The sequence below is a fragment of the Emiliania huxleyi genome (assembly GCF_000372725.1).
Source record: "Emiliania huxleyi CCMP1516 unplaced genomic scaffold EMIHUscaffold_426, whole genome shotgun sequence".
Taxonomy (NCBI): domain Eukaryota; phylum Haptophyta; order Isochrysidales; family Noelaerhabdaceae; genus Emiliania; species Emiliania huxleyi.
In genome coordinates this window covers 29,990-45,617 of record NW_005198785.1, presented here as the reverse complement: position 1 = coordinate 45,617, position 15,628 = coordinate 29,990, and the positions used below count along the sequence as shown (strand labels likewise).

At 62.8% G+C, this 15,628-nt stretch overlaps 7 protein-coding genes across 7 annotated transcripts in view; 6 read left to right on the top strand and 1 right to left on the bottom strand.

The window, feature by feature from the left end:
* Window positions 1–414, top strand: part of EMIHUDRAFT_470356 (hypothetical protein) — a gene marked incomplete at its 3' end in the record, with an annotated part of 5,230 nt that extends 4,816 nt beyond the window's left edge. Inside the window, exon 7 of the mRNA XM_005769367.1 lies at window positions 229–414. Coding sequence (XP_005769424.1) covers window positions 229–414 — 186 coding nt within the window. The remainder of the gene's footprint in view (window positions 1–228) is intronic.
* Window positions 415–1,169: 755 nt separating this feature from the next.
* EMIHUDRAFT_244600 (hypothetical protein) lies at window positions 1,170–1,786 on the top strand (the record flags this gene model as incomplete). Its single annotated transcript, XM_005769366.1, has 3 exons — window positions 1,170–1,424; window positions 1,518–1,577; window positions 1,721–1,786. 3 exons carry the CDS (start codon window positions 1,170–1,172, stop codon window positions 1,784–1,786), a joined length of 381 nt encoding a protein of 126 aa, XP_005769423.1.
* An 803-nt stretch (window positions 1,787–2,589) lies between these two features.
* Window positions 2,590–3,493, top strand: EMIHUDRAFT_244599 (hypothetical protein; the record flags this gene model as incomplete). The annotated part of the gene is made up of 3 exons (XM_005769365.1): window positions 2,590–2,726; window positions 3,070–3,199; window positions 3,257–3,493. The coding sequence occupies 3 exons, from the start codon at window positions 2,590–2,592 to the stop codon at window positions 3,491–3,493; spliced, it is 504 nt and encodes a 167-aa protein (XP_005769422.1).
* A 1,748-nt stretch (window positions 3,494–5,241) lies between these two features.
* On the top strand, window positions 5,242–6,121 carry EMIHUDRAFT_244597 (hypothetical protein; the record flags this gene model as incomplete). The annotated part of the gene is made up of 3 exons (XM_005769364.1): window positions 5,242–5,661; window positions 5,718–5,780; window positions 6,050–6,121. The coding sequence occupies 3 exons, from the start codon at window positions 5,242–5,244 to the stop codon at window positions 6,119–6,121; spliced, it is 555 nt and encodes a 184-aa protein (XP_005769421.1).
* Window positions 6,122–6,538: 417 nt separating this feature from the next.
* EMIHUDRAFT_244596 (hypothetical protein) lies at window positions 6,539–8,481 on the top strand (the record flags this gene model as incomplete). Its single annotated transcript, XM_005769363.1, has 6 exons — window positions 6,539–7,054; window positions 7,216–7,271; window positions 7,464–7,546; window positions 7,687–7,740; window positions 7,937–8,031; window positions 8,191–8,481. 6 exons carry the CDS (start codon window positions 6,539–6,541, stop codon window positions 8,479–8,481), a joined length of 1,095 nt encoding a protein of 364 aa, XP_005769420.1.
* Window positions 8,482–11,595: 3,114 nt separating this feature from the next.
* On the bottom strand, window positions 11,596–12,118 carry EMIHUDRAFT_47717 (hypothetical protein; the record flags this gene model as incomplete). The annotated part of the gene is made up of 2 exons (XM_005769362.1): window positions 11,596–11,770; window positions 11,946–12,118. Coding segments are annotated over 2 exons (348 nt in total), but the record flags the coding sequence as incomplete, so codon positions are not given.
* Window positions 12,119–12,389: 271 nt separating this feature from the next.
* Window positions 12,390–15,628, top strand: part of EMIHUDRAFT_244594 (hypothetical protein) — a gene marked incomplete at both ends in the record, with an annotated part of 7,146 nt that continues 3,907 nt past the window's right edge. The window contains 3 exons of the mRNA XM_005769361.1: window positions 12,390–13,299; window positions 13,617–13,687; window positions 13,757–13,863. Coding sequence (XP_005769418.1) covers window positions 12,390–13,299; window positions 13,617–13,687; window positions 13,757–13,863 — 1,088 coding nt within the window. The remainder of the gene's footprint in view (window positions 13,300–13,616; window positions 13,688–13,756; window positions 13,864–15,628) is intronic.

The following is a 15,628-nucleotide window of genomic DNA, read 5'->3' as shown; positions in this document are numbered from 1 at the left end:
TCAAGTCCCCAGAGAGGTGACCCCCTACCCTCTCTCCCACTCACACGCACGCACACACACACACACTTCTCCCACACCGCTCACCCACGCGCACCGGGCCTTGCACTTTGAACGCCGTGCCGGCTCCTGTCTTTTCAGACGTGGAGTCGCGAGGGGGCTAGCCTGGCCCCTTTTGCCCCACGCCGCACCCCTGTGTGGAGGGGTTCCCCTTGCCTTACCTCACCTTAGGTCAACTTTGAGGAGCTCGGCCGCTGCACCGACGACTTCAACGGCGCGCAGCTCAAGGCCGTCTGCGTGGAGGCGGGCATGATTGCGCTGCGCAACGAGCGGACAGAGATTGTGCACGAGGATTTTATGGAGGGGCTGACGGCCGTGCAGGCAAAGAAGAAGGCGACGCTGTCCTATTACGCGTGACGCGCGTGTGCTCTGAACGCCCCCGCGCCGCGCGCGATGGCGGAGAGCTCGGCGCGGGTGGGGGTGTTTGGTAGGACGAGGATACTGGCCGCTCGAGGCAGCGGAGGACGCGGATGCTGCTTTTTCTATACTGTTGTCTCGCTTGTCGGATTCTGTTTCTACCTGTCATGAGGTAAGGTAACGTAAGGTAAATACACTTCTCCACACACAAACACGGCGGTGTGGGGGCAGGGGGGGGCGTCCCTTGCAACTGCCAGTAGGAACTGCACCTCTAGACGACACTCAGGAGCCCCAAGGCATTAAAATAAAAAAGTGCAAGTGGCGGCGCAGTGCGGTGTCGTTCGAGGGTTCCGCACATCCAGTTGTCACTGATCTTTGTACGCTGCATCCCAGTTTGCGCACACACGTGTCGTGCGCCCGAGCGCACGGCTCTACGCCGCCGTCACTGGACCGTGGGTCAGGGTGCCGTGCGCGGTGAGACGGGTGATCCCGAATCTCGTGCGCCGTGGAGTGACTGACGAGAGCACAGCGCAGTCCGCAGACATGGGGGCCGGACGAAAGCGGCTGCGCGTGTGAACGGTGAAACGGCGTGTGGTCCGTCGCGTCGGTCGCGGCGATCGCGCTGGGAGAGACTACAAGAAAGTGATGGCCTCGTGGTTCGCCTGCCTGGCGTCCCTTTCTGGTCCCTGACCCTGTGGGGACCCTGCGGGGACTTCCGCCTCTTGTGCTTCCTCCTCCTCTCTTCCTCCGAGCAAATGCTGATCAGACTCGACCTGACCCGCCTTGCTCCTCCATTTAAGCAGTTCCTTTGCCGCGTCGCTGCTCAGTCCGTACCTCACGTGTGGAGCCTGCTCCACCTGCGCGCCATTGCGCCGGCGGCGCCGGCGCTGTCGGCCGTGCCGGGCTGCTGGGGCCAGCCCGGGCGCCACGCTGGCCCCAGCCCGCCTGCAGCAACGCGAGTACACAATGGTGCCAGCAAGGATGGCCGCAATCGGGACGACGAGGCCGATGTACATTGCTTGGCCTCCTGGTTCACCGGGCATAATGCTCCAGAGAGCAGCAGCGCTAGATGCGGCGTTAGCGGCGACTTGTGACACTCACAGGACGCGCACGTACCGGCCTATGACAAAACAAACGTGGGCTCGCAAGATTTCTGTTTCGAGGTCCCCGCGGCTCTACTCGGCCGGCCTTCGTCGGCCGCCGCCGGGTCGCCGCCGCTCGCCCAGTGGCAGAGGGGCGTGTCGCTTCTCGACCTAAAAAAGAAAACGGCTGTATTTCTTTTTTTGGGTATGTATTTCTTTTTTAGGGCGTGTCGCTTCTCGACCAGAGCTCCAACGCGAGGCTGGAGCAGAACGGGGGCCAGCCTACGTGAGGTAAGGTCAGGTAAACTTCTCCACACACACACACACACGCTGGTGGGGCAAGGGCCCGGCGGCCCTCGCATCTCCACGTCTGGACGACAGGAGCCGCGCAGGGAAACCAGAGGGTCCCCAGCACTTTGCGTTTCCGGAAGTTTCCAGGGAAACCAGAGGGTGTTTGGTGCTCCATTCTGTTCCTCTCGAGTTTCCCTCGGGAAACTCGCGAGTTTCCCGTGCTCTTGGGAAGAGGTTCCTCCTTTCCGCTCCCCCCCCGCAAGGCGCGAGACACACACTTCCCTGAGTCTGAGAGCTGGTCTGGGGCAAAATCTGGGGCAAAATTGAGGGAATCGGCACGATACCCAGGTATTTTCCAGGTATACCGGGGTTTTCCAGGTATACCCGCAAAATACCCGGTATTTTGCCGATTTTGGCCCGAAAACAGCCTCAGACACGGCTCAGAGCGCCCCCAAAATGACGAATTCCACGGAGTTTCCCCGGGGTTTCCCGAGGAAACTAGAGGGTGTTGTAGGGAAACGAGCAGGAAACACGGAAAGGAAACCAGGTAGGGTGCGAGAGGAAACCCTCGGAAAGGCCAAGGGGCGCCCAGTAGGGCGCCGGCACCCCAGCGTAGAGGGCGTCGTGTAGCTCTCCTTTTGGTATAATATAAATATTATGAACCGCGCAGCTCTTCTCCCGAGCTTGCGGGTATTTCGAAAAGGTATCTTGGTGGGCTGGCAAATCAGGGATATGCGGGAATTTCGATGGTGCGTTACGTTCTGTTACGGCCACAGGCCGATAAAACACCCCCGGGACACACATGGCGGAGGCGGCCGCGCGTCGGCGCTCTTTCACCGACGCCGACGAGGCACGGATGTTTCGCTCCCTCCAGAACGTCACCGGCGGCCACGCCACCGTCCAGCGGCTCGGCGGGCCACACTCGGCCGCTCCACTCCTGTGCCAATCCCCGCGCTGCGCTGCTCACCTGGAGTAGCCACTCCTCTTGCACTCCTCAGGGTCGTGCGGGCCTGACCGGGCCCTCGCCCCGAGTGACCGCAGGTGTGGCCTACTCCAACGCCAACCGAGCCAAGATTGGGGCCAGACTGCGGGCAGAGGAGGCGGCGGGGGTGGTGCGGCCTCAGCCGCGAGATCTGGACGCAGAGAGACGCCGCACGCACTCCGTGCCAGCCCGCACCTCGGAAAGAGGCGTCTCCGTTCCTCGTGTCGGGCTCGTGCGGCCAACGCCCCCGGCGCCCATCACACGCGTCCCGCACCGAGCGCGTCGCCCGGCCAGCGGCAGTTACGAGCGAGAGAGGGCGCCGCCTGGGCTGCCGACCCAGTCGTCGGACGAGAAGAAAGCTGCCCTCGCAGCGCAAAATGCGCGGGCGGGGAAGTCCGAGAGCGAGGCTGCCGAGGAGAAGTTATCGGATGTGCCGCGAGCGGCGCCACCCATTGAGTCGCATCGAAATCGAATATAGGTCGCCGAGGAGGCGGCGGTGGCAGCGGCCCGCGCAGCCAGGGCGAGGCCGGCGGGCGTCGCGTCGGAGGAGCAGCAAGCAGCGGGGCTACGTGCCCAAATCGCGGACGAGATTGCAGAACGGCAGCACTTTCTCGACGAGATGGCTGCGCTGGGCAGAGGGGACAAGAGTCTCTTGGCTCAGCTACGCGGGGAAATTGCTGAGAGGGTTAGGGATCTGGCGCGGTTGGATGCGATGTGCCTCTAGACGTGATCCCACGAGCGCCGGCGCAGTACTACCGGCGCTGACTCGAGACGTTGCGCGGGGGCACTTTAGAGCGCGCGAGTCGACTCAAGTCACGTGTCACGAGCGAGCGCGCGCGCGGCGCGCGCGCGCGCGGGCGGGGGGGTGCGCGAGAGCGCCGCGACTCCCCGGCTCTCCGGCGGCCCGGCAGCGGCACTTTGTCGTGTGTCCACCCCGACACCGAACACCCGGCTGGGTGCGGAGAGGGAGACAGAGGTTTCGCGCCATGTGCCGCGCTTTGTGGGGACTGACTCTCTCTGTACGCGCCCGCTCTCGTCTTAAACGCGCGTTTACAACCCAAAACTGGCAGCGCCGGCGGCGGTCTGACTTTGAGGTTGAGAGGACAGACGTACGGACAGCGAAAGGTCGGTTCCGCCGCCATCGAAACGCGAGACCGACTTCCAGCGCGTCACCAGACCGGCTTTGAGCCTGGCTCAGCCCAGTACGATTTGGGATCTTCTTTCGTTCCCTTGAGTTCGCCTACGAGGTTGGCGTAGGGCGTGAGACGGAAGGTCTCCTCCTTCCGAGTGGCTAGATCACCGCAGACGGCAGCGGAGCAGAGATCGATAGGCGGCAGCGCAGGCGGGCAAAGCGCTAGCAAGTGTCGGCGAGCTCTAGCGGAGCAGAGATCGATAGGCGGCAGCGCAGGCGGGCAAAGCGCTAGCATGTGTCGGCGAGCTCTCACCGTACATCATCGTCGTGAGGAAAGCGTAGAACAGCGGCATGCTGAATGTGAACAGCACCTCGACGCCGAGTTCTCGCCAGGATGTCATCCGTGCGGCGCGTCGTGAGTCAGCAAGTGTGAGCAGCGAGAGAGCAAGAATTTTACAAGGCAACTCCGTCGCACATTTTCTAGAGGTTCTCGAGGTGGATATCCTTTCGCCGCGTTGGGTAGCGAGGATTGGTGTAACCCGAGCCACGGAGGCGTGTTTTCTGACGGCCGACCGTCAGTGCACGGAGTTGCCACTTCTCCGACTGCCCCGGCTAGTTCACGGGTTTCGCGGGAGTGACCCCATGCGTCAAACCCGAGACCTAGCGCGGGTGGGTTGGAGGGGCCTCGGAAAGGCGCGCAAGCACGCCCTACGTCTTCCCCTCCTCCCCATCGGGCCGCGTGAGCGGCCACGCCTCGCAGATTCGTTTTCGCGCCTGGGTCAGGCGCGCGGGGCATCCCCCGGGTCGCTCGACCAGCGTCGCACATTTAAAATCCCTGTGTGGTGGCGGCGTGCCGTCCTCCCATCCCTCCCTTGGGTTGCGTGTTTTCTTTCTTTCTTTCTTTCTACACTGGGCACGGGACTGGCGCGCACTGAGCAAGAAAACCGCGCGGCGCGCGGCTTCTGTTTCCCTTTGTCCTTGCGCGAGGAGAGCTCGATAGACTCGAGGGGCCAGGATATGCAGCAAGGAGGGCGGAGCTGCGCCGAAAGGCGAAAGAAGCCGAGAGAACAAGGGAACGGCAGGCGGCGGCGCGCTGGAAGATTGCAGTGCGCAGCCTGCAGGCGAACGCCGAGGCCGCTGGACAGGAAGGGAGAGAGGATGAACAGGCTGCGTTGGGGTGCATCACGCACCTCCGAGCCTTCTGATTGTTTGGTGCCTCATCCAAGGGTGGTGTCTTCTCGGTGCCGCCACGTTTGCCGCCTGCGAACAGCCGCACGCCGAATTGCAGCTGCAAAGACGAGCGATTAAGCAGGGGAGGTTTGAGGCCATTGTCGCACGTTATGGCCTCAACAACGACTGTCGTGGATGATCTTAGGGAATGGTTTCAGGACTTTGAAGACCTGGGCGGCGGTTGGACGCCGAACACCTGGGACTTCTACAACTCTTACCTCTTCTGCTTGACCATCACCGCGTTCAATGGACTATGGTACTTCGAGCCCGCCACTTCAGGTGGCAAACTTGCGCTCGTCCTGTGGGGGGCGCCCGCCCTCGTAATTGGCGTCATGGGCGGCATGGTCATGGCCCGGGTGCTTTACCTTGCCTTGTTTAATCATCTCCGCGTGTGGTCGTGCTTCACGCCGGTCGGCTCAATGTGGGAACGCGCAAGGCTGTGCGAGGCCTCGTTTAGCAAGTGGCGAGACCAGGTGCACTTCACGTGCAAGTACCTGCTGCTCATTCTGCTGCTCATTCTGACCATCCACGTGCCGTTGACATTTTGACATTTTACCTCATCGACAACGCTGTAGATAATGACAAGGACCCCGGCGACGACTTCAAGAGAAACTCGCTTGGCGAAAATCTCTACTTTTCATTTGGGCCTGTCCCACAGGTGGTTGGGTGATTGGGTGGCTGGGTGGCTGGGTGGGTGGGTGGGTGGGTGGGTGGGTGCAACGCGGTATGGGTGGACGCTAGACGGGCGATGACGGTCACACAGGAGCGACACACAGAACCACAAGACAAGACACTCAGCCAACGTGGCTGCCACACATCCTGAGCGAACTCCCCTAGTCACCCGCGGCCGGACTCCATCCGGCACGCGTCGCTGGGCACTCAAAGCCGCGTCCCCTGCTCGCCACCCCGACGCCCAAGGCGCCCGAGTCGAACGACAGGCGGCACGCGAAGACTGGTTGCAATCCCGCCGACCGCGAGGCCGCGGGATGATGTGTGCGTGGTCACGTATTGGGTCTCGGAAGCTGTCCTCTCGAGCTAGGAGCCAGCCCCTCTCCCTTGCCCTCGGAACACTGTGTCCGAGTCGAGGCGTGTGCTTACCGGTCGACGGCCGCGCGCGGTTGGCATTGTGACGAAGGGTGCGCGCGGCCGCGGCGCGCCCGCCATGGCTTGGCGCGGCGCGCCTACCAGCGGCAATTGTCGAGGCACGGGAACCTCGCCCTGGGACCCCGCGCTGACTTCTGACTGTCGTTGCTGTCTATCTCGTTCTCGACTGTCTGTGCTTGTGCGTCTTGGGTCCGGTGTTGTGTTTTTGTGTGAACAGCGTCCAGATTCTCAACGTCAAACGACGATATCGAACAGACCAGCCGAGCTCGTACACATCCATAGCGGGACGACAACCTCCGATCGATGGGTGGAGCCTCTAAACTGGTGTTCTTGTCTGGAAGAGATCGCAACCCGGCAGACTCCCACGCGAGAGATTTTGACGACTGCATCGAGAGCGCACGTCAAACGGCGGTTGAGCGTCTGGTGGCTAGCTCCTCACACGGTGTGTCCTCCTTCGACATCGGCACAGAGCCATCGCTCCTCTCCGCATTCAACGGGAGCTGGAAGAAGCTCGGCGCCGTCCGCCACGTCGCGCAGCGATGGCCGGGGGGCGCTGACGGCCTCCTGTTGTGGCACGACGCCGACACTGTGCCGATCGACGCATCCGGAGTCTCAGTGGTGGAGCGCGCCAGGCGGATCGCTGCCCTGCAGCCGGGGGTCGACCTCTGGATGCAGCCCGGCGAAGAGCTCGTCAAGGTGACGCCCGACTACTACTGGCACTCGCTCGAGGGCGTCTCGCTCGCAAGCCTCCGCCACCTCGTCTGGCTCATCGGGCCCCACGCGCTGCAGGCGTGGCGACGCCGGGGACGCCCTTTGCTTGTTACGTGAACGTGCATATCCCTTGCGTCGCGCCCACACGACGCCGTGCGTATGCTCGCACAGCATACGGACAGTAGACACCCGCGCGCTGCGCAAGCCAACGAGTGTTGAGGCCTGGATAACTAAGCTTCGAGTTCTCCGCCCGGCGGCTCTGCATTCAGGCGGGCGTGCTCCTCGTGCGGGGTGCCCACTCCTCAACGGCAACCGACGCGCTGCGGTGCCGCGACGCATCTCTCTCTCTCTCTCTCTCTCTCTCTCTCTCTCTCTGCGTGTGTGTGTGTGTGTGTGTGTGTGTGTGTGTGCGTGAGTGTGTGTGAGTGTGTGTGAGTGAGAGTGTGTGAGTGTGTGTGTGACGGGCGTGCCACCACATTACGCCAGTCACGCTCGCTCACCCTCCATTGTTGCTTAGGTACCGCCACGCGACCCGCGGCCAGCTGGGCGGCTTCTACAACGGCGAGCCCCTCTACTCTGCCCCGCGAGGCCCAGCGAGCGGTGGTGTGTGAGAACGCTACAACAGGAGCTGGATCGCCCGGCCGCTACTAGTTGCTGCCTCATGCATCGCATTTGCCGGTGCGGGTATTGTCCAGTACAACCGGGCGGTGTTGACGATGCCGGATTGGGCCGCATACTAGGCGAGGCCCGCGACCAAGGCCCGCTGACCCACCACTTGCTGCAGCGGGCAGAGCGTGTCCGCCTCGTCGGCTAGCGGCCCGGGGTCTCTCGCGGCCATCTCCACCAGACACGCGAACACGACACGTCCACAGCGCATCCCATAGGCTGGCTGCAGCAATCATTCGGTGCGCGCACCCTCCGCCGCCCGGTGCTGCTCCATCCCCTCCATGACACATTGTCCACGGCACGTCCATGGCGCGTGCCCCACAGGCCCGCACCTCCGCGCTGCCCCTCCCGCGCTGGCCGGCGTGGACCCCTCCTTCATCCACTTCGCCGGCTGCTCCTTCACCGCGGCGCGCGCCAAGGTGCGGTGTGCCCTCTCCGACTCTTTCCGTGTGCGCGCGCTCCTTCACCGCGCTCGTTGCTTGGGCACTGTTTGGGAGGGAACCAGGGAACGGGGCTGCAGGGGAGAGGGCGTCCCTCTCCGCCTGCTCGTGCCAAGAGGCCCGCGGCTGCCGCTTCAGGCGTGTGTGAGGGAATTCTGCAGACAAGGGCACGGCGCCGACCAGCGTGACCTTCGGGCGAACCTTTCGGGCTTGTTGGTGCAGCGGCGGCAGCAGCAAGCCGTTGCCGCCAGCCGGGAGGCCCGCTCGGCGCTGCCCGTGCAGCTTGCACGCCGCGGCTTCGTTGCGGCCGTCGAGGTCGAGCCCGTCCATTTGCTGCTCGTCGCCGGCGTCGTTTGGCTGCTGCTGGCCCGTCGCCGGCTTTGCTTTGCCGTGCGCCGCGGAGGACGCGCCGTCGACACAGACGAGTGAGGGGCGTTATGATGTAACATACTTCCGGGCCGGTGTGCGGGGAGCGAACATCCGAGGTGTAGCCAGGCCGCCGTGATATCGGCCCCTGAAGCTGAACCCTGTTTTCAGGTAGCCGTTTAGGGTTAATGTATGCATGCATTACCCCCCCCCGCTCTTTACACGCGTCGCCTCATCAAGCGACTCCTAAGGCGCTGCCGGTGCTGTCGGCAGCGCCGCCTCGATTAGAGCCGTACCTCTGCAGGGGCTGCCGGGAGAGGCGGCACAGAGGACCTATTGGCTGCAGCCTCCGTGGGAGCCGACCTGCCGCGTGCGCGCCCCGCCACGCGCAGGCGCTTGTCGGCCTTCCGGGTCGATCGGTCCTTCCGAGGCATCGAGGAGCGTTTGTTCCCTCTCTTTCTTTCTTTCTGTTTTCCGCTTTGAGCTAGCCTTCGATGTTAGGAAACAAAGCAAGGCGGACACACGCATGGCATATCGCTCTCGTTGCGTTTTTTGTGTTTCTCTCGCGATACACTCTCCTCTCGAGGTTCTCGAGGTGGATATCCTTTGGCCGCGTTGGGTAGCGAGGATTGGTGTAACCCGAGCCACGGAGGCGTGTTTTCTGACGAAGAAAGAAGTGTGGGACATATGTGCTTCCTTGTGGGAAGGTGCGTCGACAAGGTTGTCCTTTTTTGTTGTGTGCGATTGATTGCCACCACTCCAATGCACATGCACACACTAGCAAACAATTAGCCTAATAATGCTAATAATGTACCTAACTATTAGCAGGTACCTATTTATTAGCAGTACCTAAAATACAAGGCAATTATTAGATTTTTTAATTAACGAAACTGCACATGTGATCATGGTCGCTCGTTCTCTGACTCTGTGCTGCGACGACATTTTTCGTTGGTCAGCTGAGTGGGCGACGCAACCGTGGGATATTGTTTGCAGAGCTGTGAGGAGCTGAGGACACACTCAGAACCTCTCGAGCCGAAGTTTGGGCCCAGTGAGATACACTAAGGCTGAGCACTATACTCACACGCGTAGATACGAGAGTGTAAGTATAAGTATAGAAGAAATGAGCTTGAACGTGGCCACGGTCGACGAGGGACCGGTCAACGCACTAAAACCGGCTCTCATGTCCTTTCTATTGCTAATACCCAACTCCGTACTATCAGATTTCTGTGCAAGGCTGTTGGAGGATGCACAAAGGGGTGCGGGCGCTGGCGGGCAGCTGTGAGCGCACAATTCACGAGGCTATACCTGATTCTGCTTACCAGCCCTGGAGAAGTAGACACGTCACTCTATGCGCCGTGAAGCAAGACGGGAGGCGCTTGCTGCGTATGTGAGGACCTCCGTTTGTGAGGACCTTTGTGCATGTGTGAGGTTGAGAGGACGACTCCAATCTGCTGAATTGTATCCCTTATCACGCCTGCGCGCAGGGATAGCACAACGAACCTGTTGGCTGCAATGCTCCAACACACACACAACAGACAACACCTTGCCCCCTTGCGCGCAACCGTGGGATGTTTGTTTGATCCCCTGACCGCGCTGTGAGGACCTCCGACGACGAGCGAGGACCTCTCGATACTCAGACTCTCGAGAGAGCCAAAGTCTGGCGGAGCACGATAGCGGCAGACAAGGAGTGACGTACCAGCCAGCATCTTTACCTCCGTCGTCTCGATGTGATGATTGCAACGCCGTTTACGTGCTTGGAGGAGCCGCGGCGCGGGTGATAGGAGGTGAAGGAGTGGACTTTATACAAGTGTAACGAGCATACATTGTGTTGTCGGTATGTGCGATGATTGGCCCACAATCGCGTTTCCCTTGCTTTGCCTGGACGAATTCTTTTTTATGCGTCGTTACAGGTGTGTGCTTGGGCGGCACTCATGACGGGGTAGGTAGGGTCCCGTCGGGTTTTTCCCTCTCTTGGAGCACTTGGACTCTTCAAGCTGGAATTTTCACAGCAAAAAAAGAAATTTTCCGCGGAAATCACGATGTCAACCCTCCCCAAATGGGTGATCTGATGCTGGTAGGGCTTGAGAGTGGTTGGTCGTTAATTATATTCGTGTGCTGCGCCGGGCGGCCACGTTGCCGCCATCCCTCGCTCCACCCGCACCGACCTCCGACGCAGCCACGTGCTGCTGCCACGCGCGTGGAGCAGCAGGACCTGCTACCATGCCCAAGCCGATCTGCGCGCAGCCTTCCAATCCGGTTCCAAGGCGTATGCGGTCCTCGAGCGCCGCAAGAACTGTGTAGTAAATTACCACCTCGTGTGTGTGGAGAAGTTTACCTTACCTTACCTTAGCACGTCCGGTACGCTCGGCGCGCTCCTCGGCGCCAGCTCGCGCTGCTCGGCGCGTGAGGCGTGTGTAGAGAGAGCGTAGAGAGAGTGTATGTCTCTGCTGGAATATATCGGGTAAGTTTAGATTTTACGTGGCGACCCCGGCTAGTCGGCCGACCACACCCCACAAAGAACCCTGCACAAAGATCGCAAGGGCGGGGACCTGTTCCTATTTACCCATCTCACAGTAGGGAGGTGTCCGTTTTTATTTATTTATTTATCGTACGTGGCGTCGCCCCGTGCTAACCGCGCCGCGCTACCAGCCCGTGTGCGCCAGTCCCTCCAGCCACCTCCCGCTCCGCTTCGCGCTCGAGCCCCCTGGCTCAAATCGCCACATCCCGCGCGCGCCCTGGTCGTCCACAGCGCCGACACGAACGTGCCGACACGAAAAACATGCCTCGAGAAGTGAGCACCGGCCGCGCGCGCAGTGTCGTTGCCCTCACATCACCAGCACATCACAGGCGGAGGCCCAGCAAAGGCTCGTCGCCACCAGGCGCTCGGCCCCCCGCGCCCCGAGCGAAGCCAAGCCCCGGAGCCGGCGGGCTACTCTTGCCGTGCCGCGCGCCTGCACGTTCTCACGGGATAGCGGCTTGGTCTCGGCTGGTCTCGGCTAGCCTCGGCTAGCCTCGGCTGGTCTCGGCTAGTCTCGGGAAGTCTCGGGCAATCTCGGGCAATCTCGGGTAATCTCGGGTAATCTCGCCGTGCCGCGCGCCTGCACCTTCACGGCGAGATGCCCGACCCGCCCGCAACTGTCTCGGGTGATCTCGGGTCATCGCGGGTCATCGCGGGTCATCGCGCCTGCACTTGACGGCGAGATGCCCGACGCGACCGCAGATGTCGCAAGTCTCGTCGGTGTGCGGGCAGTCGGCGACGACGTGCGCCGTCGAGCCGCACGCGTGGCACTGCGCCGGCTCCGGGCACGCGCCCGCCAGGTGGCCAACCACGCCGCAGTTGTTGCAGCGCTTGCTGGTCACGCCGCCGCCGCCGCCGCCGCCTTGAGGCGCCGCCGCCTTCTCCATCGCGCGCGCAGCCTGGTGCGCAGGGCAGCAAGGGAACGTGGCGAGAGGGTGAGGGTGGGGTGGGGGTGGGGGGGAGGGGGGCGAGGCTCGAGCCCGCGGGAGGCCGGCCGCACGGCAGACACACCTGCCGACACTTGGCCCTAAGGTGGCCGACGCGCCCGCAGATGTCGCAGGTCTTGTCGCGGTTGGGGCAGTCGGCGACGACGTGCGCCGTCGAGCCGCACGCGTGGCACTGCGCCGGGTCCGGGCACGCGCCGGCCAGGTGGCCAATCACGCCGCAGTTGTTGCACGCCTTTGACTTGGCACGACCGTTGGTGGCCCTGGCCCGCGTCGGCTTGTCGTCGTTGATCTGCGGCGGCGGGTGGGCGGCAGGGGTAGAGGCGAGGTCGCCGACCGGCGAGGGCGTCGGCGCGCACGATTTCTTGCAGCGAGAGGTCCAGGTTTGAGCCGGCCATCTGGGCTGAAAGAAGAAAAACTTCACCGCGAAGGGGTTGAACATATCACATGAACATCACCGGCCTTTTGGTATATTTTAAAAACATATGAACGGACGCGCGGAGACTGCGATGTCCTCAACAAAGCAGCGCGACGCGCCGCTGAACAGCCAACTGCGCAGCGACGCAACCGAATCCACCACGGCATCCGTCGCCGGTTCGCGACGTTGGCTGACCGTCGTGCTCGTTCTGGTTCCCGACATGGGTATGGAGTGCACCTTCAGCATCATCACGCTGGCGCTACCAGAGCTCATGGAGGCATTCGCTTCATCGGCCACTGTCGCCACGTGGGTGGTCATGGGCCCGATGGTCGTGCGCTCCGTGTGCGGCCCGATGTTCGGCACCCTCGGCGACCGGCATGGGCACAAGCGACTGTGGGTCATCGGGGCATGCATCGGCTGCAGCGCACTGCTGCTATCGGGATGCGCCACCTCAATGGCGATGCTCATCAGCGGCCGGCTGCTGCAGGGTGTGGGTCAGGGCATGACGATGCCTAACGGTTACGCGTTGCAAATCGCGGGCTTTTCCGATGAGGAGAAGCCCCAGGTGGTGGGCATCCTCAACGCTGGTGTCGTCGTGGGCCCAACGATGGGCATCGGCGTCGGCGGCATCCTGCTACAGTACATCTCGTGGCGCTGGCTCTTCCTTGGGCCGCTGCCACTCGTCACCGCCTGCGCCGCCGCGGCCTGTGCCATCGCGCCCGCTGCCCCAGCAAAAGCGGCGGAGGGCGCGTTCGACATGCTAGGGACTGCGCTGCTCGCGTTGGGCGTCGGTCTGCTGCTCATCTCGCTCACCGTCAGCGGCATCGGGCTGCCGATTGCTCTGGCGGGCCTTGTATCACTCGTCGCGCTCCACCCCGTCGAACGGTGCGCGGCGACTCGCGGCATCGTAACCATCATTCCAGCAGGCATCCACCGCGACGTGCCTGTCATTGCCGTCGTGCTTGCAAACATCTTCGACTCTCTGCCCCTCTCGCTGTCTGGTGTTAATGGACCCCCTTCCTCTCCCTCGCCACCGTCACCGTCTCCATCCCCGTCGCTACCGCCCTCCATGCCCGCCGCCCTTTGTTTCACACTCGTCTCTGCACACAAGTATACGCTTGCCTTCGACGCCTCAAGAAATTTCTTATACCTAACCCTTACCCTTACCCATACCCTAACCCCTAACCCTAACCCTAACCCTGACCCTAACCCCCAACCCTAACCCTAACCCTGACCCTAACCCTACAGCTCTACAGCGCTCTACATCTCTACAACTCTACAGCGCTCTACACTCTACATCCTCTACACCCTCCCTCAGCGGTGAACGAGCTAGCGTGCGGGGACAGCGGCATTGTGCACGGTGCTAAGTGCATTGCCGCTCTTAACGGAGTCGCTTAGGCGGCTCCGGTGGTGTGCCGGTGATAGTACTAGCACGCGCCAGTTCGCACCTGTGTCGAGCCATTGGCGGTGGTGTCGGGCACCGCCGGAGCGTCAAAGGGCAGTGGAACGGTTGCGGCGCGGCGCGGCCGCTTGGCGGCGGGCATCGATAGTGCCGCGGTGCTGTGGTGCTAGTTCGTGCCACTCTGAAAGAAAGAAAGAAAGAAAACACACAACCCAAGGGAGGGATGGGAGAACGGCACGCCGCCACCACACAGGGATTTTAAGGAGAGGAGGGTGTGATGCGCTAGCCGTCGCCCACCCTGGGGGGTCTGCCTCCTCGTGGTTCGTGCCACTCTGCTGTGAGAGGGGCTCGTGTCTAGAATTCTTTTTCTTCGGTGATAGTACTAGCACGCGCCAGTTCGCACCTGTGTCGAGCCTGTCTGCTGTGAGAGAGAGTTGTTTTGTTAAATTCTTTTTCTTGGCGGCCGGGCGGGCCGCGTGTTGCCGCCTGTCTCGCCTCGATGGCATCGGTCCCTGTCCTAGTTTCGACGCTCACCTGGTGCACGCCCTTCGTGCGTCGCGCCACGGTCATGTCGTCGCCCGTTTGCGACTTCCGCAGCAGCCGCAGCGGCGACTATTCGCAGAACACGGGCCGCTGGTCTTGCGGTGATAGAATGCTCGATCGCAGACCAGCGCCGCCGATCGAAGGCGCCACGAACGCTGCCCGAGGCGGCGACGATGGCGGCGACGGAAGCCGCGGCGGCGGCGGCTCAAAGGGCGGCCGCAGCGGCAAGCGCTCCTCGGCCGGGCGCGGGCGAGCCAAGCCTGGCCGGGCGGCGGTGGGGCGAGTGCTGCACAAGCTGCGCTCACTGCCGGACGGCGCCTCCTCGTCCGAGATTGGGCTGGCCCTCGGCGCGGCGCGGCCCAGCCAGCTCTCTGCGCGCGACTACACGACTGTCCTCACGACGCTGCGCAGGTGGGGAGATGCGGGGGAGATATGGGGAGAGATTGCTCTCTGCTACACGACCACACGACTGTCCTCACGACGCTGCGCAGTGCGCCGTCTCCTCTTCCGCCGCTCCGCCGCTCTTGCCGGGTCTGCTTGATGTTGAGGGGGGGGGGGTTGGGACGGCCACACACCCCTGCTTGAGGGTCCCGACTGCCTCTACCAGCTCCTTTGCCCTGCATCCCTCACCCGCCCCACGCCCCCACTCCCGACTGCCTTTACTAGCTCCTCTGCCGTCCCATCCCCTGCATCCCTCACCCGCCCCAGGCCCAGGCCCCCCCCCCCTCCCCCCCTCCCCCCCCCCCCCTTTCCTTCCTGCGCAGCGAGCGAAAGTGGCGGACGGCGCTGCAGCTGAGCGAGGCGCTCGTGGGGCAGCCGCGGGAGGAGGGCGCGCCGCGTGTTTCCCTTTTTTTTACTGCGCGCTTGTGTTTCTTTTTTTAGGTTCTCGCGGCGCAGCCGCGGGAGGAGGGCGCGCCGGCGCTGCCCAACCGGCTGCACTACAACGCGCTGCTCGCCGCGCCACGCGTTTCTTTTTTCACGCCGCGGGTCCGGTGTTTCTTTTTTTAGGCTTCACTACAACGCGCTGCTCGCCACGTGCGCCGACGCCGCCCGGCGGCGCGACGCCGCCGCCGGCGACGCGGCGCTCGGAGTCTTGCGCAAGATGGAAGGCGCAATCTCCCCAAATCTCCCCATCTCTCCCCGCATCTCGCCTCACCTCGGCCAGCTGAGTCAGGCCCCCCCTCTATATCTCCCCACACCTCCCCATATCTCCCCATATCTCCCCATATCTCCTCATATCTCCCCATACCTCCCCACGCCTCCGCACACCTCCGCATATCTCCCCACATCTCCCCATATCTCCCCGCATCTCCCCGCATCTCCCCACATCTCCCCACACCTCCCCGCATCTCCCCACACACCCCCGCATCTCCCCACACCTCCCC